This window comes from Canis lupus, chromosome 15 (genome assembly GCF_011100685.1).
Source record: "Canis lupus familiaris isolate Mischka breed German Shepherd chromosome 15, alternate assembly UU_Cfam_GSD_1.0, whole genome shotgun sequence".
In the NCBI taxonomy this organism is placed as follows: Eukaryota; Metazoa; Chordata; class Mammalia; order Carnivora; family Canidae; genus Canis; species Canis lupus.
The window spans coordinates 46,189,393-46,216,473 of NC_049236.1; the positions used below are offsets into that span (position 1 = coordinate 46,189,393).

At 36.6% G+C, this 27,081-nt stretch overlaps 1 protein-coding gene across 1 annotated transcript in view; it reads left to right on the top strand.

Moving 5' to 3' along the window:
• The window catches only part of EDNRA (endothelin receptor type A), a 50,783-nt gene that overhangs the window by 14,359 nt on the left and 9,343 nt on the right, over positions 1–27,081 (top strand). The window contains 2 exon segments of the mRNA NM_001031632.1: positions 12,372–12,499; positions 25,469–25,667. Of these exon segments, the coding sequence (NP_001026802.1) occupies positions 12,372–12,499; positions 25,469–25,667 (327 nt within the window).

Below are 27,081 nucleotides of genomic sequence, written 5' to 3' on the forward strand. Positions count from 1 at the left end.
AAAAAATTGATAAATATAACTTCATCAAAACTTAAAACTCTTACTCTGCAAAGGACCCTTTTAAGAGGAAGAAAAGAACGCTACAGAACAGAAAAGAATATTTGCAATCAACAAATCCAACAAAGGCTAATATCTAGAATATGTAGAAAACTCTCAAAACTCAACAACAAAAAACAGAAATAGAAAATGGGGAAAAGATATAAACAGAAATTTTACTGAAGAGCATATACGATGACTCAATAAACACATGAAAAGATGTTCAACATCATCAGCCATTAGGGAAATGCAAAATAGAAACCACAGTCAGATACCGCTACACACCTATCAGAATGGCTAAAATAAACATACGTTTCTGGTGAGAATGAAGAATTGTAGAATCACTGTAGCAAGGAGTTTAGATATTTATTATAAAACTAAACATGCAATTACTGTCAGATCCAGCAATTGTACTCTTGGGCACTTTTTCCAAAGAAATGAAAATTATGTTCATGCAATTATTTCATGCATGTTCATAGTAGCTTATTTGTAATAACCAGAACCCACAAACAATTCAGACATAGTTCAGTGGGTGAGTGGTTTAAACAAACTATGGTACATACATTTCATACAGTACTACTCAAAATTAAAAAGGAAAAAAAAAGAAAAAAAGATTTAAAAGGAACAAGTTATTGATATATACAACAACTTGGATAAACTGCAAAGGAACCATTCTGAATGAAAAAAGCCAATCTCAAAAGATTATATACTATATGATTCCATTTATCTAACATTCTTGAAATAGAGGCTGAGGACAGATCAGCGGTAATTAGGAGTTAGGAATGGGGAAGGGGAGGCAAAGGAAGTGTGGTTATAAGAGAATATCATTAGGCATCCTTGTGGTGAAGGACCTGTTCCATATCTTGATTGGTGATGGATACATACACCTACACATCAGAAAATTATGTAGAACTAAATATAAACAAATTACTAACATTGGAGGAATATGAATAATATTTCTGGATCATATTAATATAAAAAATGGTAGTACCAGTTTACAGTCCCACCAGCATTATCTGACAGTTCCAATTCCTCCACATGCTCACCAACACTTATTATCAGTCTTATTCATTATAGCCATTCTATCTCATTGTGGTTTTAATTTCTATTTCCCTAAGAGACTCATAATTATGAGTACTTTCCATTTTAGTTTTCTTAGCTATTTGTATATCTACTTTGGTGAAATGTCTATTTAAATCTCCTACACTCTTAAATTGTTATTTGTCTTTATATTGGTTTAATTGTAGGAGTTTTTTATACACTCTAGACTGAAGACCTTCATCAGATATATGATTTGCAAATATTTTTCCCACTCTCTGGCTTTTCTCTTCATCTTCTTAATGGTGTCTTTTGAGGAACAACATTTTTAATTTTGACTAAATACAATTTATCAAATTGTTCTTTTATGGATCATGTTTGTGGTGTCATATCTATGAAATATTTCCTAAGCCAAGATCCCAAAAAAATTATCCAATGTTTTCTTTAACAGTTTTACATTTTAGCTCTTACATTTAGATGTATGATCGCAATTAATTTTTGTGTAGGATATGAGGTAAGTATATAAGTTCATTTTTTTTTTGCATAGACATATACAATTGTTCCAACACCATTTTTTAAAAGATTACCCTCTCGTCATTGAATTGCATTGGCACCTTTGTCAAAACTCATTTGATGATTGGGATCCCTGGGTGGCGCAGAGGTTTGGCGCCTGCCTTTGGCCCAGGGCGTGATCCTGGAGACCCGGGATCGAATCCCACATCGGGCTCCCGGTGCATGGAGCCTGCTTCTCCCTCTGCCTGTGTCTCTGCGCCTCTCTCTCTCTCTGTGACTATCATAAATAAATAAAAATTTAAAAAAAAAAACTCATTTGATGATCAATGTAAGATATTATTTCTGGACTTTCTTTTCTGTTCCAATGACCTATGTGTCTATTGTTATGCCACTGCCATCCTATCTATATAACTTACTGTAGTTTATAGTAAATTTTTAAACACATGTTGTAAGTCATACTTTGTTCTTTTTTTCAAAATTGTTTTGCTTATTCTAGGTTCTTTACCTTTATATATAAACTTTAGGATGAACTTATTCATTTCCTTGATTTTAGACAGGAATTGTATTGACCCTTTAGATGAATTTGGAGAAAACTGTCATCTTAACAGTATTGATTCTTCCAATCCATAAACATGTATTTAAATACCTGATTTCTCCAATATTTTGTACCTTTCAGTACACATCATACAATTCTTGTGTCAAATGTATTCCTAAATATTTGACACTATTTTGAATAAAATTGTCTCTTCATTTTTGGATTTTTGGATTTTCCATTGCTGATATATTGAAATGCAACTGGTATTTGTATATTGCTCTTGTAGCCTGTGACCCTGCTGAACCCCTCACCATTACTCTTGCAGCAACAATTTTTTTTCTGCTATTGTGTCATGGTAAAGAATACAATGACTATTAAAACAGTTTGGTGCCACTGTTTGATTCATGCCAAGGCACCAGTGGTTTTACCCACCATTGCTTTTGTACAACAGGGCAAAAGGCACTAATCTGCTAGTGTTACCTTGATCTTGCAGGCCTCATGAAAGGTTCTCAGGGATCCTCAGGAGTCACAGACAGCAATTTAAAAAAACCACAGATCTAGAAGATCTCCAAATCTGAAATGATATGATTTTATAAATCTAAAATAAATATTGGTTATCAAACTTGTCTTAATAATATTTGGTTAAATGACTGATTTTCATGGCAGTTAATATTCCTTAGCAAGGACAAGTATCTCTAAGTAATCGAGTGTCTAGAAAAGGAACCCTGGCATCACTGTAGACTAATTATATTAGACTCCAAATTTGTATGTTTTCTGTTCTAGGTTGCACTAAAAATAAGCAAAATGCTTACACTAGAGATGTGGTACATATCAAATATCAAGCTTAGAAGCAAAACTAGGTTGTAACCTATATGTCTTGAGTAGTAGAATTTAATGTTATGCCATTTCCAAATAACCATAAATAAGACAAAGTTATATCAAACTCCTTTTCAAAATCTTTTTAAAAGCCTTAATTTTACACTATCATACTAACAGACTCTTGACTGGAAGCTTAAAATAGCTACTTATCTACTATTTTTTTCCTGCATTTATATATAGTCAGGACTACATTTTAAATATGATACTTTATAACTTACTGGACAAATTTACTAAATATTTTAGCTTTTTCCTAGAGAGTAATAAAATACTGTTGATTCATTCAAGGTAAATTCATAGGCTCAATGCTTCAATCTACAGGATTCCATAGGTTTTGACATCCTTAATCCTTTTGGGTAGAAAAAAGCGCAAAAAAAACCTAAAACAGTCACAGATGGGAAAAAGAAATTGGAAAAAATTAATCATATAAAATGAAGGGAAGAATTGAGGTAAGATTAGGGATAATTGGAGTTGATAATAGTTTCAGAGAAACCAGTTATAGACTGGAGTTCTGATGTGAAAAAAAAAAATCACATAATTTATGAGCTGGCAAAGAATTTAGAGATAAGAAATGCTGGGCCAGAACTAGAGAAGGAAAGCAAGGCCCAAAGATTTCTGATAGGACTGGAGCTGGAGGTCAGGATTTCCAACTTCCCCCTTAAGATGTTCCACTCTTCTCTCTTTCCATTAATTATAACTTCTGTGGTTTTAATACTCTGTATACCATACATAGCACTTCCCCAAAAGATAGCCAGTTTAAAACTTTAATGGTAAATTGTTAAAATGCATGTCATTCTTAGGTGAAGTATCATTACATGACTGGTAATTCAGACATCAGGTCTGTTTATCTATTTCAATTTATGTCTCAACTATTGGAAATCTTGAAGTTTTAGTGTCTAATGACTTTCTATTATTAAATATTCAAAATCCCCTCAACCTTATGTTCTATAATACATCAGCTTCAGCATCAATTATATTCTCCCCTCCCCCACCAAGACACATACAGTCCCATTTCTTTATGCTGCCTACCATTTCTTGGTTGGGTCATTATTTCTTTTTTTTATATATAAATTTATTTTTTATTGGTGTTTAATTTGCCAACATATAGAATAACACCCAGGGCTCATCCCATCAAGTGCCCACCTCAGTGCCCGTCACCCAGTCACCCCCACCCCCCGCCCACCTCCCCTTCCACCACCCCTAGTTTGTTTCCCAGAGTTAGGAGTCTTTCATATTCTGTCTCCCTTTCTGATATTTCCCACTCATTTTTTTTCTCCTTTCCACTTTATTCCCTTTCACTATTTTTTATATAATTACACATAGGATGATTAATTTCCTATGACCTCATGACATACTTCACAGTGAGGAACTAACTCCAGTTCTTAAGATTTTGTGTATTAAATCATTAAATAAGTGGCATGCCTTCTAATATGCTATTGGTTTTCCCTTTTTCCTACTTATCACAATTCTTGATAAGTCTTTTGTAGCTACTCCCTAAATCTATATGTGGGGAATTTCTACCAGTTTGTTTTGTTTTGCTTTGTTCTGCTTTGGTTTTGCCTACAGGTTTCTTTTGAATAAGTACCAGCATTTACTACCATAAACTGCTGATTAAAAGAAACAATAAGACTTTTTCATTAGGTTTTGGGCCTTATTGTGTGTCCAGGTCAGACCACTTATTTTCTCTGATTAACTATGCTTGCACTTTGTTACAAGAAAATATAAGTCTCCAGTCATGACACATATAAAGTCTTTTCTCCATCTGGGAAAAGCCAGGGTTCATTTTTTCCAACATAGATCTTCTCTCTGTTAGGAATGAAATCTTAAAGTATTGACATGTATATTTGGCACTGACCTGGTTATTTTAATATTGAGTCCTTCTAATGTTTCTTCTCCATTCAATGATCCTTTGGTTTCATGCATGCAAAATAAAAAGTCTCGGGTACCCTTCTTCTAGATTGGCATCCTTACAGCAAACAGAGTTACTCCAAAGACACATTTTTTTTCATTCCCAGCCTTCAGGTTAGTGAGACTGTTGAGGATAATAAGCCCGTATCTTGGGTGAACCATGTTTCTTCTAAGGAAGAAACCTTCTTGGCTTTGGATCACTGGTTTCAAAAATTATTTTACTCTTTTTTTCCCCCTGTCCTCCACTTGGTTGTTATTAACAGCTATATATTTCAGATTCTAAAAAAGTTAAGAGCTATGCAAAAACTGAAACACTGAATATTCAAAAGTGTAAGCTACAGACAGCAAGAAGTAGCAACAATCCCATGTTTCCCATGGGAGTGCAGTGCCCCACAGGAGCTAACACTTAGGTCTGTGATGGGCTAGGCCCTGTTCTAAGTGCTTTGCATGGATTAATTCACTTCAGACCCGCATCCACCATATGATATAGAGTCTCTGTTCATCTCCAGTATTCTCTTAGGTACAGCTAACCTGTCTAAGTTATGCCAGTGGACATCTGTGATTCTGGATCCTATGCTCTTTGCCATTGTACCATACCACCCTCTCCTTCTTTTGACTCCCGTGGAACGTTGCTTATAGCTTCTCTAGGAACTGTTCTGTCGTCCATCTTCCAGGTAGCAATTTCCTTGGGAACGAGGCCTTTCATTGTTTGTGCCATCTTCTACTGCCCTGTACCTCCTGACCTGGGGGATCATCCTTCACATTCTCATGGAAAAACAGGACAAAAAGTAGAGACTGATAACAACAGGCTGTACACGTAGCTCACTCTTCCAGATGCTTACTTCTGCTAATCCTTCTGTTTGGAAGGATTATTCTCATCTGTTGCTCTGAGGTAGCTGCCTTCATTTCCTGGAGGAGGGGACTGAAAAGCAATGAGGTTAATCAACATGCCAAGATCACACAGAAACATAGCAGAGCTATTAACTGCCATGCCAAGCCACTTGATTTAATAAAAAGAAGTGCTTCTCCATCCCCCAGGGTCACTGAGGGCACCCAGTACCAGAATTGAGAATATTTATGGGGTTGCTGCTTCTGCTCTGCCTTTTGTCATACACTCCAAATTTGGGGCTGGTCAGGAGACAAGAGGAGCCTGTCGAAGGAAAATGGAGGAGCCTGTCGAAGGAAAATGTGTGTGGCTAGAGTAGAAGCCACGGTTTTTACTTCATTTATCTCTATTAAAACTCTGCCTCAATCCTGAAGCAATTAAAACATAAAAGCAAAATCCATTCTCAGTCACGCACAGTGATTTATTTTATTGTATCCTATCTGAGATCTGCAATAGCCAGAGAGCATGTTCTCATTAACTGCCTGTCCTGGGCATCACAGGCATGATAATTAACTCAATGTGTGCTTTTGGAAGTTGTTCTTGTTTACTACTGATTTGACTATTCAACTTCTACATCCCAGCCCTTCTGCCAGCAAGAAAGAAAATCTTAGAACCCCACTTTTTGAACAGTGGTACCCGTTCCATCATCTTCAATTCCAAATGACACTACCATAATTCATGTTGAGATGAGGAGAACATTTAATCTGAGATTTACAGCTACTATAGACTGTATTCATAAATCCCTCATTCCTGTCTAGGATGGGTGGAGTGGCATGAAGGAAAGAAAAGAATCCCTCAGCCGCACCGGATGGGCTGGAAGGAAAATTAGCACACACAAAAAATGTGCCACTGGTTTTATTTATCCCATTATTAAGATGCCATGACAATAACAAAAGTAATGTCCAAGTAATAGCATTAAATGGCAGAAGATGACATCTGGAATAAAGAGGGATAAATTCATTCCTATTATCTTATTTTCCTTAAGCTGTACATAAATGGTACATTTCCATTTATGACTACAAATTATAGCAGTTCAAAATAACTAATGTTTGTGTGGGACAGATTCAGTGTGCAGAACTCTTTCATATGCATTTTCCTGATTGAACCCCCCAGAATGTCATCATACCATTGTTGGAGGTATGAGAACCACCCCATTTAACAAATAAAGAAATGAGACAGATTTACCCAAGGTTGCATAGTAACAGGTAGATCTTGGACTTCAACCTAAGTCTTCTGAGCTCACAACCTAAGTTGAATTTAGGGAGAAAAACAGCCTTGTTCTGTACTGCCATGCTGGTGAGGCCTAACACATTAGGCTATAACATTTGGGTCTTGCATAACAGCGAAGTCACCCAGTATTTAACTATACTTTTCTGTACTGATGACTTTAGGGACTACTGGGGCGAGGGGGTTGTGGGATGCAGGCCCTAAACTACTATGATTTTTTATTTCATATGTCTATATTTTATACTATTTCTGCTCCTCCTGCACTATCTGGTTGTCAGCTATCATATTTTGTTGATCATGGTGCTTCTAGAGCAGCGGTTCTCCAGGTACAGTTGATGAGCCAGCATTGTCTGCATCACCTGGGAACTCCCTAGAAATGCAAATGTTGTGTGTAAACTCTACTTTGATAAATAAATAAAATTAATACAATAATAAAATAAATTCACAGCCCCCACCTCAGATCTACTAAATCAGAAACTCTGGGAGTGCAGCCCAGCAATCTGGCTCCATGAACCCTCCATGTGATTCTGATGCTGGGAAAGCTTGAGAACCACAACAGTGGAGCAATGATTCTCAACCTTGGCTGTACCTTGGAATCACCTGAGAGCTTTAAAAACTAGTGAGGCTTGGATCCCAGCCCCAAAGATTCTGGCTTATAGGGTTTTCAACCTTAGTGCTATAGACATTCTGGGCTGCTAATTATTCACTGGGGAGGACTGCTCTCTACCCGCAAGACATTAAGAGCTTCTGTCCCCTAACCCAAATGTAATAACCAAAAATGTCTCCAAGCATTGCCAAATGTCCTCTTGGGGGCAAAATTGCCCCAAGATGAAAAGTACTAGTGTAGGGGCATGGCCCAGGGACTGGGATTCTTAAAAGCTCCCTAAATCATTCCAATGTACAGGCAAGACTGAGAGCTATGACTCTGGAGGGTTCCTAGTAACAAGCAGCTTCAGATGTATACCGGGCCAAAAACACAATAAAAGCCCAACTTTATAGCATTGTGTGTAAAGTAAGAGCAAGTCATCCTGCGATGAAGACTAAAGTAATTTGCCCATTAAGTAAAGTACATGAGCTTGGGGGCAGAAATTTTACATCAACGATTGGCTCATTACATTTTTGCTTATTTCTGGTTGTTATGTTCCAGAAAACTGACATAACCAGGTACACTGCACATATATGAAAGGTTCCAAAAAGTAGACATTGCTTTGTACTAAACATAGTGGTGGTCAGAGATCCTGCTTTGGGATCCAGTCATTCTAAACACAGGTTGCTTATGAATGTTCCCTGCAGTACAAAGTCCTTAGGTAACTAACTCTGCTCTTGACAGGTAAAAAAATGCAGCCTGTCAATTTTATATTGGTTTGGACATAATCCAAACCAGCCACACACATACATAATTTCTACATTAATTTCTGCCATTTAGAGGTACCATAGTTTTCAGGTGATGATCAGGAACTATATTTCAACTATAGAAAAATCCCCTAGGCTAGAATCAAGGAAAGTATCCTTCAGTAAAATCCGTACTCTGTAGATCGCCTTCTCCTGCCTCAGCAAGCAGTCTGTGTTGTTCCTTGTAGCCACTTGAGAATGTGATTAGGCCACAGAACATGCATCATGGCCAAGTATCTGCTCTGTGGTTCTTACCAGGCTGGACTGTCTCACAGCAAAGAGTGTGGCATCTCCTCTTTAACCTGACGTCTTAAACAGAACAGTATTCTCTCACTGTGTCAAATGACACAGTGCATGTGCACTGGCAGGTGCATGGTTTCTTTCAACATAGGAAATGGAAATACTGCTCTGGGATACTGATGAACAACTTTTAAATAAGAAGTAAATTACAAGATGAATGTGTTTTCAGGGCAAAATTGGCAGTATATGATTCAAAAGATGAGAATATTTTCCTGAATTAATGAGTTGGGATCATTAATTCTTTCAATACCTACTGTGTACTAGGGACCATGTGATGTCCTTGGAAGTTATAAATATGAGGGTTCATAATAGCATAGGGCCTTCTATGGCAAAAAGAAGCTATGATTACCTGGTGCCTGATTAACCCTTTGAACCATTCCAACTTGTCAGTTTGTCAGAGTAGTTTGGTTTTTCTTTCACTGAATTGATAGTAGCTTGTTAACATTAATGAAATCAACTAGTTCCTTTGCTGTGGTCTAGATTTATCCTGTACAGCTCCTTATTTTTTCCTATCCTAGCCTAAATTCTTTCATTGATGTGCCTTTAAAAATCAAAACCTTTTAATTAGGCATTAGAACTGCTTACCAAAAAAGTACTCTAGGCAAAAAAGATCATAAAAGACTGTTAAAAGGTATTATTTCCATATGTTCCCACTTTTTTAAAGGGCATATGCTTTTATGTACAAAGGAAGTTTTCTGGAAGAAAACATTTAACAATTAACAATGGTTGCCTTTGGGAAGAGAGTTTAGGGGCCTTGATTGGAAGGGAGATTTGCTTTTCATTATATGTTTTTATACAGATTAATTTTTTACCATTTTAAATACTGTTTTCAATTTTAAGTGCTAGTAAAGAACAGAAAGGATGAATTCCCAGTAGTCTTTCAGAAGTTCTAAAATATCTCTTCTAAATAAAAGAAAAACAGAACAACACTCTATGCCTCTTTGATTCCCTCTTTCTTTTGTATATGCTTTATTGCTAAAACAGAGTATGCTGAGACTTGGAATATAAAATTACTCCTACACTGGTTCTATGAAGAAAGAGATTAGCAAGCAGGACCTACCTGAGATTGGATGGGAGCTAGGAAGAAGTTACCCCAGGCAGTGGCCTAATTTCCCCCGGCTGCATTAGGACAGTTACTATCCATATATCCTTTCAAAATAAAGAGGATAGATTGGAAATGTCTCACTGTGATTGTCCAGAAATTTCCTCCAATTATTTCTTTTTTTATTTTTTTAAGATTTACTTGTTTACTTGCAACAGAGAATACAAGCAGTGGGAGGGGCAGAGGGGACAAGGAGAGAGAATCTCAAGTAGACTGTGCTGAGTATGGAGCCCCACTGAGGGCTTTATCTCAAAACCCCAACTGAGCCACCCAGGTACGCCCCTCCAGTGCTTTCTTTCCTTTCCCTTTGTCTTTAATTCCCAAGAAGAATCAATGCTCACTCCTGGGGAAAGGAAAAATAACAAAACTCTACTTATGCCAAAAAATAACAAAACTCTACATAATATCTTTTTGGTGCCCACCAATTCTATATCTTTCCCTTTAGTCCTTCCTCTGCATCTAACCTTAGTTGAAAGCTTTGGCAAGCATGAAAAAGGAAAAAAAAAATTCAATTGCAATTGGAAAGGCCTGAAACAATAGATGCTCAGTTGTGGTTTTTTCTGGATCATTTTTCTTAGCATTTGTCATTTAGACCCTCATAGGACTTCAGAGTCTCCCTTATTAAGCAATAAACATCTTTTTTTCTCATTATTGTATGTGTGAATTAGGAAATCCATCCACGTGGATTTCAGGATCCTCTGTTTCTGAAATGAACCAACTGTAACAGCTCAATCATTCCAAAGCATATCTTGCAACAATCCTTAGGCATTTTATTCACCTCTCTGTGAAACTTACATTTGTGGGACAAAATACTAAATTCTCATTCTATAAAAAGTAGTTTTCAGGTTTTCTTCTCTTTATGGAGGGAGATTCATCTCAGAAATAGTGTTTTATATCTTTACTTGCATCAAGCATTAACAACCAGCAATCAGCAGTGGTATCATTATTTGTTAGTTTCATGAAAATTGTCAGGAGTTTAGTGCAGGGTTCCTGTGAAAAACCCACCAATTGTCCTTGGACAAAAGTTTATGCAGAAATTATGAGGAGATACTAACCAAGACTCGTTAGAGTGCAAGGGAAAAAAAAGAGAGATGAGAGGCAGAATTGGATTCCTCAATTCAAAGGTCCTTTCAGAAAACTATTTAAAAGAATGGGAAATATACAAGAAACAAACTGAAAGCTGCTAAAGGAGAGGTGGGTAAGGGATTGGGTTATTGCCTGATTGGCATTAAAGACAGCACTTGGAATGAGCACTGGATCTTGTCTGCAGCTGATGAATCACTAAATTCTACCCCTGAAATGAATAATACATTATATGTTAATTAAATTGAATTTAAATGTAAACATTTTTTTAAAAAAGAAAGGGAAATATGTCTTAAGACTAAAAAGAGAATTTCTGAAATAAACCATACAAGGTTTTAGCCATAAAAATAGAATTTTAGAGAGCCCTACACTACTAAATTCTCAAAATGAGTATTATGTTGATGACCACATTGGCCATGAAATTAAACCTCACATAATCTTTTAGATAGGTCAGAACAGAAATTCAAAGCTCAACTCAGATCTACTCAGGCAATAGGTACTTTGCAGAAGAAGAAAAAAAAAGACAGGTTCATCAAGTTAGTTGGATAGTGTTTCCTATCGAGTGGAATAGATTTCAATTCGTCACTAAGCAAACCTTAGAAAGGAAATCAATACCATTTTTACTCTTGAAAAGGCATCATGAATTCAGCACGGATGTCCCTTTTAGGTAGCTGAGCTGTTATTTAAGCCCATGCTCCAGGTATAATACCTAATTAGATAAATATCAGCAACTCACAGGGGTCTTTGTGTTCCTGCTACTTACTGGAGCCACTAGAGGGTATCCATCCATTCCTTCCAGTAAAGGTTATAAATTGTCAACATGGAAGACTAGATTTTCCTGCAAATGCTACAAACAGAACACAGTAACCATGTTTCTGTATGATAAAGGGAAGTTTAAGTCTAAATAAAGAAAGGCCACTTAGGACACGCCTGGTGAAGCAGTCAGCCCCATATGCACAGAGGAAAAGCTAAGTTCAAAATTAGGATGTTAAGCACCTAAGTCAGTGCATTCCTAAACCACTTCCTTTTTCCAGGATTCATCATAACCTCGCATTCAGAGCCTGTGCTGCTTGTCAGGAGATAATATAATCCTCTGATGCTACTACTTGAAAGTTAGCTTTATTCATGGTTTAGTAAAAATAGATAAGAGATGACTGCTGTGTCTCTGTCAAGCTGTCACCCCAACCCTAACCTTTTGCTGCTCTCTGAAAAGTAGGCAGTATGACTACTTCACATAAGATCAAAGGTTCATCTCTTCTGTTAGTATATTTATCATTCTTTACATTTTTCCAGATTAAAAAAAATTGCTAAGGCTTTAAAATATTTTTAAAAATGATAATAATGCTGTATTGCTGCCATGCTAACTGGAAAGTATAATGAACAAGTTAGAAGTTCAGAAGATAATTAGAATTTTAAGTGTCCATGTATTCCATGCCAGCTCTGTTGTTTCTTACCACAATGTCTCCTTTTTTCAGCTTCTGGCGGGGCGCTGGCCTTTTGATCACAATGACTTTGGCGTATTTCTTTGCAAACTGTTCCCCTTTTTGCAAAAGTCCTCGGTGGGGATCACCGTCCTCAATCTCTGCGCTCTCAGTGTTGACAGGTAACTCGTGGTTCTTTCCCTCTACTCTTATTAGGTTTAGAAAAGCATTTTTCTCAAAAAGAGAAGTCAAGGAGCCTTGAGAGTTGGTGTCCAGGACAGTTGGTGTCCAGGACAGTTGTTAATTAGTTTCAAGTGAATTAAAATATTAACAATCTAGCCCTACTGTTTAGAATCACTTTACACATTTGCTAATCATCAACCATCTTTTAGCTCAGGTAATTTGTATCTAGAGCATTTTGCCAGTTATAGCCATTTGGCACCCAATGGCAACAAAGGAAAAATGAACATATTAGATGGAAAGAACTTTGGAAAAGGAGATTTTAGGACATGCAAGTCCTATATTTTCAATGATAGATTCCTCATTAGGAAAAAGAAGATACCATTCAATTATATGTATAATACTTGATTACCTGAACTGAGTGTGAATATATAATATTGTTATATTCTTCTCTATGTGTCTTTGAATGCCTGAAACTTTTTATAATTTTTAAAAAGAGGGCAACAACAGAAGCACTCCTTGATCAGATTCTGGAAACCCCATCAAGTATCACTAAGTTTTGGGGCACCTGTGTGGCTCAGTCGGTTAATCGTCTGCCTTTAGCTCAGGTCATGATCCCAGGGTCTTAGGATCGAGCCCTATGTCAGGCTCCCTGCTCAGTGGGAAGCCTGCTTCTGCCACTCCCTCTGCTTGTGCTCTCTCTCTGTCAAATAAATAAAATCTTAAAAAAAAAAAAAGTATCTCTAAGTCTTTCTAGAATTCTCCCCAAACAGGGCTGTCAAGGTCTTCTCTAAAGGAGTCCTTCTAGATGGTATTTTCTGCACCTCCTAACTTTGACAGCAGGAACTATAAAGAATGAAGTTAGGATCTTTATAACACATTCTGTGGTGTTCCTTTATATTGACTATTGTCCTATGCAAATTGTTCTTTAATGTCCTATTTAATTGATTTACTACCCTTTGGAAGAGGTTTCCCTTTTCTCTCTCACACTCTGGCAATCATTCTGTCAAAACACCTGAGTCCCATCATCATAGAAATAAAAGACTCCCTTTCTTAAAGAACATTGAAGTCTTTACAGACATTCTGTTATTTATCATCTGCAAATAATTTGGGGGCCAAATTGTTATTGTTAAAGCATAAAACTATTCATTCCATTAGTAGGTGAAAATTATAATGGCATCCTTGTCATGAATGTATGCCTGTAGTAACTGAAGCATAAAACAAAATGTTTAGCAGTGTTATTAAAAATAAGTGTATTGCAAAAAAAAAAAGTGTATTGCTGAAATGACAACACACAAAAACTTTCTTTAGCAGTTTAAAATGTAGTGATGCCGTTGACAAAAATGCTGCCACTGCAGTGGTAAACACAAAGATCGGAGAGCATTTCCCCCTCAGTAGTAGGATACTCGGTAGTTCCAAGGAAAATCTGCGGTCTGTATACTTTTCTTCTGCATCATATCAGACAGTGAGGGCTGCTGTTTTAACACATTTACTTAGTGTAAGTGGCCACTGTATCATTTCCATTTGATGAAATAATAGACTATGTTACTTGTGGCCATGTCCTAAAAAACTGAGTAAGCATTTATAATCTGAATTTTATTCACTAATGAATTCTCACTCTACTCTTCTTATTCCCAGCATCCCAATAACACCATTTCATCTTGGAAATGTACTCAAGTGTTGTAGTATCTAAAAAAAAAAAAAAAGCATTTAAATTATGTCTGTGACATTACTAATAATGTGTAAAAATTTTTTAGACACTTTTTTTTAAAGATTTTATTATTTATTCGTGAGAGACACAGAGTGAGAGGCAGAGACACAGGCAGAGGAAGAAGCAGGCTCCATGCAGGGAGCCCGATGTGGGACTCAATCCCAGGACCTGGGATCTCTCCCTGGGCCAAAGGTAGGCGCTATACCACTGAGCCACCCAGGCGTCCCATGTGTAAAATTTTTCCTGTATTTATCAAGTTGTATATTTAGAGATGTAGCTATGTATTCTTATTACAATATCCAATTAAATTTTTAATTATAACTCTAAAATCCATGTGGGGAAAATAAATTAAATAATTATGATAGTTAAAAAAATATGTTTCCTAAATGCATACTCTTTCTATATAATAGTGTTAAATATTATAAAGCTATAGTATTTTAAACAGTATGGCACAGGGGTACCTGGGTGGCTCAGTCAGTTACGTGCCTGACTCTGGATTTCAGCTCAGGTCATGATCTCATGGGGTGGAGCCTTGCACTGGGCTCTGCGCTGTGCATGGAGCCTGCTTGGGTTTCTCTCTCCCTCTGCCCCTCTCTCTGTTCCCTCTCCCTCATCTAAAGAAAAAAATATATATATATATATATGGCACATACATATAAATATACTGAGAAATAAATGGGAAAGCCAAAAACAGGTGTTATAGTATATGAGAATGTAATATAGGCACGTCACTTTGACTACAATGGGAAAAGGAAAGATCATCAATAAATAGTGCCATTTAGCCATCTGGGGAAAAAAGCATGTTAAAGTCTTTTCATTTACTATGTATCAATAATAATATTTATAATAATTACCACTCATTGAGTCTTAGTATGTACTGAGCCCTGTTAAAAATATTTTACAGAAGTTATTGTCCTTAGTCCTTATGACACCACCTTGTGATGGTACTGTAATGACCCTCGCTTTACAGATGAGGGAGCCAAGGTTGGAAGAGGATAACCAAGGCCACTTGGCAACCAAATGTCGGAGCCAGTAATCAATTGTAAGTGGTCTGCCTTGTAAACCACTATTCTCCAGCATGTAAAAACTCAAGCCATATAGAAGAAAACAGACTAATATCTCTTTGATCACTTAAAAAGTGATCCTTCAAAAAGATGATAGAAATTCTGAATATAATTATAAAAGGATTTCAGGACATAATATTTTAAAACATGAAGATCAAACATTCATAAATTTAAAAAAACAAATAAAGTAAGAAGCTGGGGGAAATATTTGCAGCAAATACCTGTTACAAAAGCTACAACATGTTAACATTCTTGGTAATTAAAGAGGCCATACAAATAATAATTAAAATCATAAGACTTCCATATAAAAAGAGCATGAATATAAAAATACCAAAGAAGACATTTAAATGACTAATTAACATATGAAGGATGTTCATATAATCAAAGAAATTCTAATTAAGAACATGTTTCTCAATATCTGGTGGGAGTAGAGATTTAAACAGCCCTTCAGGAAGATAAAATGCTACAAATGCTTTTTGCCTTCTGACCCAATAATGACAATTTTTAGGATTGATTCTAGGAAAACAATCCAAAATTTGAACAGAGACTTCATGCACAAAGAGGTGCTTTACAAGATTATTTACAGGAAAATACAGCAATTTTATTGCCCCATATTAGGCCAGTGGATCAGGAGGTTAAATATAGTTGACATGTGTAGGTATATGAATATAAAATTCCTTGAAGGAAACATGACCAATATTAGTAGTAGTTATATCTAGGGATGGGGTGATGGGTGTTTAAAATGTTCTCCTATGAGTAGAAAAAAAAAAAAAACTCTGAAAGTATGTTTCCTTTTTAAGCTACTAACCATTTTCCTTATTCACTCTATGCCGTTTTATAGATTTTATTTTTCTCATTTATGCAGCTTATTCCTATGAGCTGTGTTCCATAGCAAGACTAATTTTCTATGGACAGGATCTCTAAAGCTCAGGCATATACAGGCACATAAACATGAACACAAAAGCTCGTGTACATGGAGAAATACATGTACATGCCCAGCCCAGAGTTACCCTTATCCCTTTTGTTGCCTTTACAATAACACCATCATATTTGAGAAAATACCACTTTATTAAAAAATTAAACTTTGCCCAAAGGCTTTAAAAACCAGGATGATAATAAGCTCTGGGAAAGAGGAACCCAGCATCCTAAAAGAATATTACACCTCTGAGGAAACATCCAGCCAAAAGCCATAAGCCAAGTAAGATCAGGATATGACAAAAAAGAATGAGAAACAGAATGAGACTAGGACAATTCTTGTTCCCTATAAATAATAAAATATTTTTAAGACATTCAAGTATAATTCCCTGAGAGGCATTGATAAAAAGAGAACCCAAAAGAGAAGAAAGAACTCATCATCAGGAAATGCAAATCAAAACCACGATGAAATAACACCTCACTCCTGTCAGGATGGTTAGTATCAAAAAGACAAGAGACAACAGGTATTGGCGAGGATGCAGAAAAAAAGGAACCCTGTGCAGTGTTGGTGGGAATGCAAACTGGTGTAGCCACTGTGGAAAACAGTAGGAAGTTCCTCAAAAAAGTTAAAAATAGATTTACCATATGATCTAATCATTCCACTTCTGGGTATTTATCCAAAGAAAATGAAGACACTAATTTGAAAAGATACATGCAGCCCTATGTTTATTGCCACATTATTCATAATAGCCAAAATGTGGAAAAAACTCAAGTGTCTATCCATGGATGAATGGATAGAGAAGATGTGGTATATATAAACAATGGAATATTATTCAGGTGTAAGAAAGAATGGATCTTGCCATTTGTGACAACATGGATGGTCTTTGAGGACATATGTTAAGTAAGTGAGACAGAGAAAGACAAATACTTATGATCTCATTTATATGTAGAATCTAAATAACAAAACGAGCAAAACAAAGCAAAAAACAAGCTCATAGATACAGATTAGTGGTTGCCAAAAGGCAGGGTGGTGGGGGCAAAATGGCTGTGGGGGAGGTCAAAAGGTACAAACTACCAGTTTTAAAATAAATGTCATGGGATGTGTTGTGCAGCATGATGACTCTAGTTAATACTGTAATACATATTTCAAAATTGCTAAGGAAGTAAATCTCCAAAGTCCTCATCACACACACAATTCTGTAACCATGTGTGGTAAGGGATATTAATGATTATTTTGGTGATCATTTCACAACATACACAAATACTGAATCATTGTGTTGTACACCTGAAACTAATATAATGTTTTGTGTCAATTATACCCCAATAAAAATAAATAAATAAATAAATGCTTTAAAAAGAGAGAAGAAAGAATTTGCTTGGTTTGGTAAGCAATGTAGGCAAATTGTCATCCTTGTGATATATTTTCTTGTTACAAAATTCAGAATATATTTTGTGAATCGTATTATGTGGCCTGGGTATGGTGGTCCCTTTTAATATTTTATAGAAGTCTATGTACTAAATTATTTGCCAAAAAAAATTTTAAGGCACCTATTCCTTAGTAACATACTTCATAATAAATTATCCCTAGATTGAGAAATATAATTCATAATTTAGTTTCACAGGGGTTCAGGCAGGAAGGGGATGATGGACAGATGTTAAGAATTAGGCCTGGCTATTGTCCCTTAGGAGTCTTCACACTTGTGAAGATACCAACCTGAGGACAAGGGAGAAGGAAATACATAATGAGGGTATTTAGGCTACCTATTTAGGGATTCCTAAATAATCTAAATTGTCAAAACCCTCTGCCCTCTCTTTCATCCTTGGAGGAATCTCAATGAACCATTTTGCACAATTTCTCCACAGTAGAAACTCTACCTGTCATGGAGTGGGTTGGGCGTGGAAGGGATGGAGGGATTTGGTCATAGGTTCCCACGTCAGGTGTATGTTCACCTCACCTCATCACCACTCCCCACTCCTGTCTCATGCATGGAGAAAAATGAACTAAATGTTCAATCATGATTTATCAGTTATATATTTGATGAAATGTTCTTCCTTTGAAAAAGGAAAAAATGGCATCAAGTGTCTATTTCATTAAGACTTGGGCTCAGTTTTAGATCAAGATGATGAGCCATTTTAAAATTCTACTCCCACAAAAATTTGCCTTAATTCAGAAGGTTTTCCTTGGTAATAAATTCAACATTCTTTGTTGCCTGGGTCCATTCTCTGTTATTTTTACATTTCAGTTGGTGCTGACTCTAAACTTTGGGACCTGAATGTAGGGAATCTATTTTGACATAGTTCTATTTCAAAAGCTTTCACACTAGAGAATGAATCATTAACACTTAACTCCAGAAGATAAGATACCATTTGCTTTGAGTCTTGGTTTGGTTGCATTATATTCTACTAAAAATAAGACAATCCCTCTTTATTTATTTACTTATTTATTTTAGAAAATCCAGTCTTTAAAAAAATAAAAATAAACAAGAGGGAAATTGGAGCCTGTTACTAAACAATTGCAGTTTGGGAATCCCTGCCTTCCTCTTCTGAGCTGGATGAATCAATACGGTTCAGGAAGAGTTCCCATGATTTTTTTAAAATATATTTTAAATATAATTATCTCTCATTTCAGAGTTGTTACTTTTGAGAGAAACTATATATCCAAGTTCTATATAATTTCTTTATTACTTTATTGGTTATTCAATGAATATGGAATACTGAAAAATGAAACAAAAAATCTAACTGTCCCATTTCAGCTTTTAATCTGAATAAGGTTAACAAGAGAGTAATAGGATGCCCATGACTGTCCTGGAAAAAAGGAGCTTTCATTGTTAAATCAACTATGGACTTGCCTCTGCTCTATCTTCTCACTGATTCCTCCTCAAATCTAACTTTTACTGATTTTTGACTCGGCATCATCACTTAAGGAAAAAGTAAAACAGGGCACCTGGGTGGCTCAGTCAGTTAAGCATCTACCTTCTGCTCAGGTCATGATCCCAGGGTCCTGGGATGGAGCCCTGCATCAGGCTCCCTGCTCCGAGGAGAGTCTGCTTCTCACTCTCCCTCTGCCCCTCCGTGTGTTCTCTCTCTCTCTCTCTCTCTCTCAAATAAATAAAATCTTTAAGAAAGAAAATGATAAAACAGGAATTTCAGAAAAGACTGAGGAAATTTATAAACAATTTTGATCCCTATTCAGTGAAATTTCAGCTTTATCAGTGAAATTTTTTTTAATGCTAAAGCAATACACTTCTAACATAAATAAATTTTTCCCAATAAAATAAGAATAACCCGCTATTACCAACAATTAAAATACTTATTTTTGCATGCCATAAGTGACACACTTCACGTTACTTTAGGTTTTCTTGGGGGGGAAAAAAAAAGAAGGGGCAGAATGGGAGGGGAATTCAGTGCTGTTCTTTGTAAAGTTAACTGTCATGTTTAAAGTGGAAAATGACGGGGTCAGACCAGTAAAAAAACGGTCTGAGTACAGATCTAACTTGTAGTTAAAAACTGCCTGGGGAAGGAGGCTGTAAAAAGATAAAACTCTTTTAACAACTGCTCCAGCAATGATGTATAATCAGATACCTGGAAAAGTTGCAGAGACCCATTAAAAAGACAGTTTTGTTTGATAAGCCTCAGACTCAAAAGCCAGTATCAGTTCATCCCAGCATTTCAAATAATTGCTCAGTGGTCTCTACGATGTTCTCAAAGGTTTATCCTAAATCCAGAGACATGACAGTGGTTTTCTGGAAAACTTCATTTTTAGAGTCAAACTTGGTTTCTCCTTATTCTCCCAGTGTTAGGATTTCCTTTTGCTGCATGACAATAAGGAAGACATGAAAGAATAGCGGAGCCAGAACAGAGAACCCAGGGACAGGACAGAGACAAAGCCAAACCCTGACTGTAAGGCAACTCGGGATCTCATTTGGGGCCTGTGCTCCATTGCACATAGTTACCTGTTCTTTTATCTTAATTCCATTGACAAGATCAAGCGACTGGTTAATTTCGCTACCTTATTTTTCTTTGATACCAATCTACCCCAAAACTTAAAACAACCACCATTTTATTATCTTACCATATGGTAGGGTAGGAATTTGGGCAATTCTTCTGCAGCTTGTCACTTCGAGTGGGTATTTTGGTGGATTTCAGCTTGTGGCTAAGCTTGGCTCTTGAGACCAAGACACATGACTATCCCATTGGCAAGAACAGTGGTAAGTCTGAGCTCTGCGGAGCCTAACTCCCTCTTCTGGAGTTAGCACCTCTCAACATGTTGTCTGAGGCAGGCGTAAGGCTCCAGGGTGGAGCTGCTGCTCTGCTCAGAGGCCAGGACTGAAACCCATAAAGCATCTTTCCAGCTCTACTGAGTCGGTCCAAGTAGTCACAGGCCAGCCCAATTGAAAGACTCAGTTGAAGAAATGTGAAAGAACTCACTACTGTCTTTTAATCCACCATGCCTGCTTTCTCTGTAAAATTCTTCCTGCTGGCATTTTGCCTCCAAACCTCTGTATGGCAGTTGGTTTGTCTATCACATAAAAGACATAAACAAACATTATAAATGATTGCACCTGCTGTTAGTTAAAAATGTGCATAGGTAAGGATACAAGCAGCTTTGCTTAATGGAAATGGCATAAGTGAAGGAAAAATAATAAATTCCAATGTAGGCAAGTATTGGTGGACACTTGATAGAAACTTTTTTAAAGTACTTCAGTTACCTTTTTGTTCTCTTGATTCGATAATCCCACTCAAGATAATTAATCTAGGAAAATCATTCAAAAAAAGAAAAAAATTATGTGTACAAACATATTTATAGATGTGTTATTCACATCCTTGAAACCCTAGAATTGATGTGAATTTAGGAGAAATACTTAAGTTAACTATATCAATATCCAGTTATATTGTGTAGCTATTAAGTTAATAAATGCCATGCTTCTGTAGAAGCATAAGGGCATTTTTTTAAAGGATTTATTTATTTATTTGAGAAGGAGAGAGCATAAGCAGGGGGAGGGACAAAGAGGGAGGGAAAGAATCTCAAGCAGACTCCCTGCTGAGCATGGAGCTGACATGGGGCTGGATCCCAGAACTCTGAGATCATGATCTGAGCCAAAATCAAGAGTCAGATGTTTAACCGACTGCCACCCAGGTGCCCCTAGGGGCATTTTTTACAATGAAAACTGGATAAAACTAAAATTAAAATTGTAATTGATATGATTGTAATATACCTAGATTATGCTTATGAGAATAGAAATGGGTGAAGAAGAAATAAAAATAAACTTTGTTGAAGTAGTATCTTTTGAATTTGTTTTATTTTATGTTGTTTTAAAGCACATTCAGTAATAAATAGTTTAAAATTTAGTGACCCCCTCCTAGACCATACCTCAGAAGTTCAAGAACATGCATTAAATGTCTTTGGCCTTGAAAACATATAAAAATCTATTTATAGACACATACAGTAACAAACATCTTTACATAAATAAAACATGTAATTTATACTTTTATTTTGGCATATCACATGACAGGGTACAAGGTGATGTCATGGGAAAAGACTCCCCTGGGAGCTGGCACAACAGAGCCCTGGTCCAGGCTCCCCACATTCACAGGAGACTGGAGGATATAGTACGACTCCAATCATCAGGCTCCCAACTAGTAGAACATGAAGGGGAGAAAGAGCCACCCAAGGATCCCTCGTGGTTTTTTAATTATTTGATGCCAGGATTCTAAAAGTATTAGCTTTTTATCTGTTGCCTAGTCAGGGATAGCTTGAACTATAAGATAATGCTTGAATGATGCAGGGCCAGGAAGCAGAGACACTTACTTCAACAGATACTGATTTGGCACCTATTGTTCTATGTATTATGACCAACATGTAAAACATCTGCCCTCATGGAGCTTCCATTGTAAAGAAAGGGTGGACATAGGCAATAAACAGAACAAATAAAATATTCTATTGGTCACATGGTAGTAAGTACTATGGAGAAAAATAAATTGGAGTGAGCAGGTCAAAGTAAGAGTGGAGGGGATTCTAGCAATTTCAAACAGCACATTCAGGGAAGACCCTGTGGAAAGATATAACTGAACAAAGAAGGAGACGAGGAAGCAGCTCTGAGGACACCAGCAGGCATCCTCACTGGGGTGGGAAGCCACTGAGATATTTGAACAGAGGGATGACATGATGGACTTAACGAGCTAACAGGCTCACTCTGGCTGCTGTGTTTAGGGTAGAGTACAGTAGGACAACGTGGATGCAGGGAGACCAGTTCGGAAGCTACTATAATAATCCAGGTGGGAGGGTCACAGGAGAGATGGTGAGAGGTGGCTGCATTTGGATGTATGGTGAAAGGAAGAAGTTACAGGGTTTGCTAAAGAATTGGATTTGTGGTAATGAAGAGAAAAAGAGGAGTGAAAGCTAACTTCAAATTCTGGGTCTGAGATGGTAAAGACAGGAGAGACGGTAAGATAGAGGGGGTCATGGAAGAGGACCAGGAGTCTGCCTTGGGTGAGTCCCAATGCCTACTGGATATCAAGTGGCCATCTCAGTTAAGCAGTTGAATAGACAAGTCTGGAACTAGAGATGAGGTTTGAGACTAGAGTTACAAATTTGGGAATTAATTATCAGTATATAGAAATTTTAAATGATATTGAAGCCATGGACTGGATGGATCACTAAAAGAAACTGTGTCAATAGAATGGAAAAGAGATCCAAAGACTAAGAAGGAATCCAATGCTAAGAGTTTGAGACTTGAGCAGGATCCAGCCAAGGAGATGAGATGGAGTGGCCAGTCTTATCAGCTGAAGAAAATCCAGGAGAATGTAGTAGAAGCCAAGTGAAGAAGGCATTTCAAAAAGGAGACATCATTTCTGGAATATCAGTTGTTAGTGGTTGATTCTGCACTTGCAGAATTTCTATGGCAAGTGAGGATGTCATATGTATACACCAACTCCATTGAAGGATATTTCTAATCACACCTAGTAAGGATAACATATTTGCATATATGTATGTTGTATCATAATATTCGAAATAGAAATCATTTTTGGAACATTCCAGTATTTCTTATTTTCCATACATTTCCCCACCTCCATCACCACAAATGATTGTTTCTAATTGCTCTTTTGGTTGTTGTCTCATCTCATGGAAATGTTATCAAAATCAATGTGCTTACAAATGAAAAATAATATAATTCTCGGTCATATGGGTTTGCTATACAACACACTAAAAATCACTTCTATTTATTTAGAAATGTTGAATTTACATTAGATTATAGATGTGTGGTATTCTGGGAAAACTCGTGGCACATTGTAAAATGAAGCTGCTCTGTGAATGTATTCATTATAAGAACATGTTGACCACATTTTCTTACTCAAACCACCTTCTATTCCAGTCCTTCCTAAGAAATCTGGCTTTCTTACTTCCTTAGGAGATAAAGCATTTTATTTAAATCACCTTTCCTAATAGTTGATCTAAGAGAAGAGGGAAAAGAAATAGATATAATTCATTGACAGCCTCAGGATATAGACATCCTGTCTCCATTCCTTTTAGCTTTTACTGGACATCAGGCTGCCATTCTAATAAGGCAACAAAGAAAAGTAAACAGAAATGAAAAGCAAAATAAATAGCAATCTTTATCCCACTGGAAATAACCATAAATCTGCAAATGCAACCTTGGCTATAGTGTGAGAGGATTTTCTTGGTCTGTTTGCATAGCTGTATTTTATTCTATTCTGAACTCATCTGGACTCTTTTTAAAGATTCTTATTGTAAAAAAAAAAAAAAAGATTCTATTGTACAACAATCTTATTTACCCTCAAAATCTTTTGCAAAATACATTTCTCCAGCAAATCATGCTATATCTATGCCCTGTGGCATCATCATGCATACCAAAACTATAGGTTCTAACCTATAGTGAAGAACAAGGTAGCATAATTCCTAAGACTTGTGTTTTAATAGGTTTACTGAGACCGAACACTAAATAGAAGTGATAGGGACAGCTTGTCCTGGCTTTGTCCTGACAAATCTTTGACACTAAGTCACACATCCTACAAACCCATGTGCACCTTTCCCCACTACCTTGGTCTATTTTACAGTCTTCTTCTGGCACTATCTAATGAAAGCTATAAAAGGAGAATGTTTCCTTTCCATTACAACAGCAAAAAACATTCCAAGAATGAAGCCACAAAAATACCATACCACGTCACAGGTCCCATCTTAATAGTAGATCTAAAAGTAGTTAGCACCAGACCATAACATCAGGTCAAAGCAGAATTTCTGAAACCAAACTTTACTTAGACTTAACATCAAAATGTGATTATTATCACAAAAAAATATTGAAGTAAAAAATAAACAATTTGTTAAACCAGTTTGTTTTTTGATTGACCTAATTGTTCTGTTACATTTATGTTTTATATTTTTGTATAAACTGTTCTTTTCTATTAGGTTGTAAACCCCAAAGATTAGGAATCAAAGTATCTTTAACTCCATTTTATCTATTCTAGCACAGGACCATAATGGAAGAGATATAGTCATTCTTTGATATTTACCAGAAATATTTACCTACTAAAACTGTCACCTGGTATAAGCCCACTCTGCCAGGTATACAGTGAGAGTAGAAAAAAAAGAGAAGATGATGGGTTACCAATGGTTACTATACAGTTAAAGATATCTAGATCCACCTCATAGATAATGTTTCAAGTTTTCTTTTTTTTTATTTAAATTCTAGTTAGTTAACGTACATACAGTGCAATGTTGTTTCTGGAGTAGAACTCAGTGGTTCATCACTTACATACAACATCCAGTGCTCATCACAAAAAGTGCCCTTCTTAATACCCATCACCCATCTAGCCCATCCCCCATCTACTTCCCTCAAGTTTCTTTTTGAATATATAAAGGAAGAATAAGATATTACTTTAACAAGTAACAGAAGCTTTCACTACTCTTTCAATCATTCAGTTTTTTTCCCCCAGCTTAAAAAAAAAAAAAAAACATGAGCAAATCTCTCTGATTCTACTACATTATAAACTGTCACCAGATTTTGCTGAACTCCAATTGAAGATCCAAACTTAGGCCTGCTGGGCAACTGATTCTCAAAGGGGTAGAATTCTTAACGGTTCCACTTATTTTTCATATCAGAACTCAAAGAAAGTTCCTAAAAAGCCAATGATTTGCCACTGCCCAAGGGGAAGATCTTCCCAGCATTTCTAGTTTCTTCAATTGAAATAAATTTTAAATTTCCTAATGGCTGTGTTCCACCACCACAATCCTTTTTTTTTTTTTTTTTTTTTTTTTTTTTCAGGTACAGAGCAGTTGCCTCCTGGAGTCGTGTCCAGGGAATTGGGATTCCCTTGATCACTGCTATTGAGATAGTCTCCATCTGGATTCTTTCTTTTATCCTGGCCATCCCTGAAGCTATCGGTTTCGTCATGGTGCCCTTTGAATATAAGGGTGAACAGCACAAAACCTGTATGCTCAATGCCACATCAAAATTCATGGAGGTACGGAAAGTATAAAGGGAATTAAATGGCGGGAAGAGGAGGTCTTCATTTATACTTTACCATCACCAAGACTTGGTATTTCGACAATGCCCAATGGGGTTTACTCCTCTTAATTCAGGCATGTAATCTTTAGCTGCATGAAAAGTACATGTTACAGGAGAGTTTAGCTTCTTGAATAAAACAAGACCCCACTGGGTGGTTCAGTGGTTCGGCATCTGCCTCTGGCTCAGGTTGTCATCCCAGGGTCCCAGGATCGAGTTCTGCATCACACTACCTGCAGAAAGCCTGCTTCTCCCCCTGCCTGTCTCTGCGTCTCTCTGTTTGTCTCTTATGGATAAATAGATAACATCTTAAAAAAAAGAAAACTATTTTTCACTTTTATAGCACAATTGTAGACACAATTGTTGTTCTACATCAAACAACTCAGAATCTGAAACAAGCTACTCAGTGTTCACTTCAATAGCACATATACTGAAACAAACTTACTCAGAAAAAAAGATAGATGTGCTATTTGTTTTTATAATAAATAATACAGGGGATCCCTGGGTGGCTCAGCAGTTTGGCGCCTGCCTTTGGCCCAGGGCACAATCCTGGAGTCCCAGGATCGAGTCACATGTCGGGCTCCTGGCATGGAGCCTGCTTCTCCCTCTGCCTGTGTCTCTGCCTCTCTCTCTCTCTCTCTCTCTCTTTCTCTCTCTCTCTCTTTATGTCTATCATGAATAAATAAAATCTTTAAAAAAAATTTTTAAATAAAATTAAATAATAAATAAATAAATAAATAAATAAATAAATAAATAAATAAATAAATCAAACAGCACAACAATGTCCATCCGGCAGGTATGCTGATATGTATTTTATACTACTTGGTGAAATGCACATTGCTCACATTTTTTAGAAGATAGATTTATTGACTTTAAGTAGGAAGCCATAATTACATGTACTTATAGTAGTACAAATTCTACATGTAATATACAAATAATATAAATTTGCAGAACTTTTTAAAAGGTGTTTTAGTTTAACAAAATCAGCTATTGTTTGGGCAGCCCCGGTGGCACAGCAGTTTAGCGCTGCCTGCAGTCCAGGGCATGATCCAGGAGACCCTGGATCCAGTCCCACGTCAGGCTCTCTGCATGGTGCCTGCTCTCTCTCTCTCTCTCTCTCTCTCTCCCTCTCTCTGTCTCTATGAATAAATTTTAAAAAATCAGTTATTGTTTAATACACCTGATCACCTTAATGTTTCTCTGTAAAGTTTAATTATATAACTAAGTGTATTGGAAAACATGTTGAAAATGCATATTTCCTTTGCCAAACTAGTCAAATGTGGACTGAGGAGAAAAACCAAATGGATAACTACTTCTCTTAAATCAGCATAATTTAGTGCTTTGATGTAGGTTTCATGCAGCTCAGATTCCAC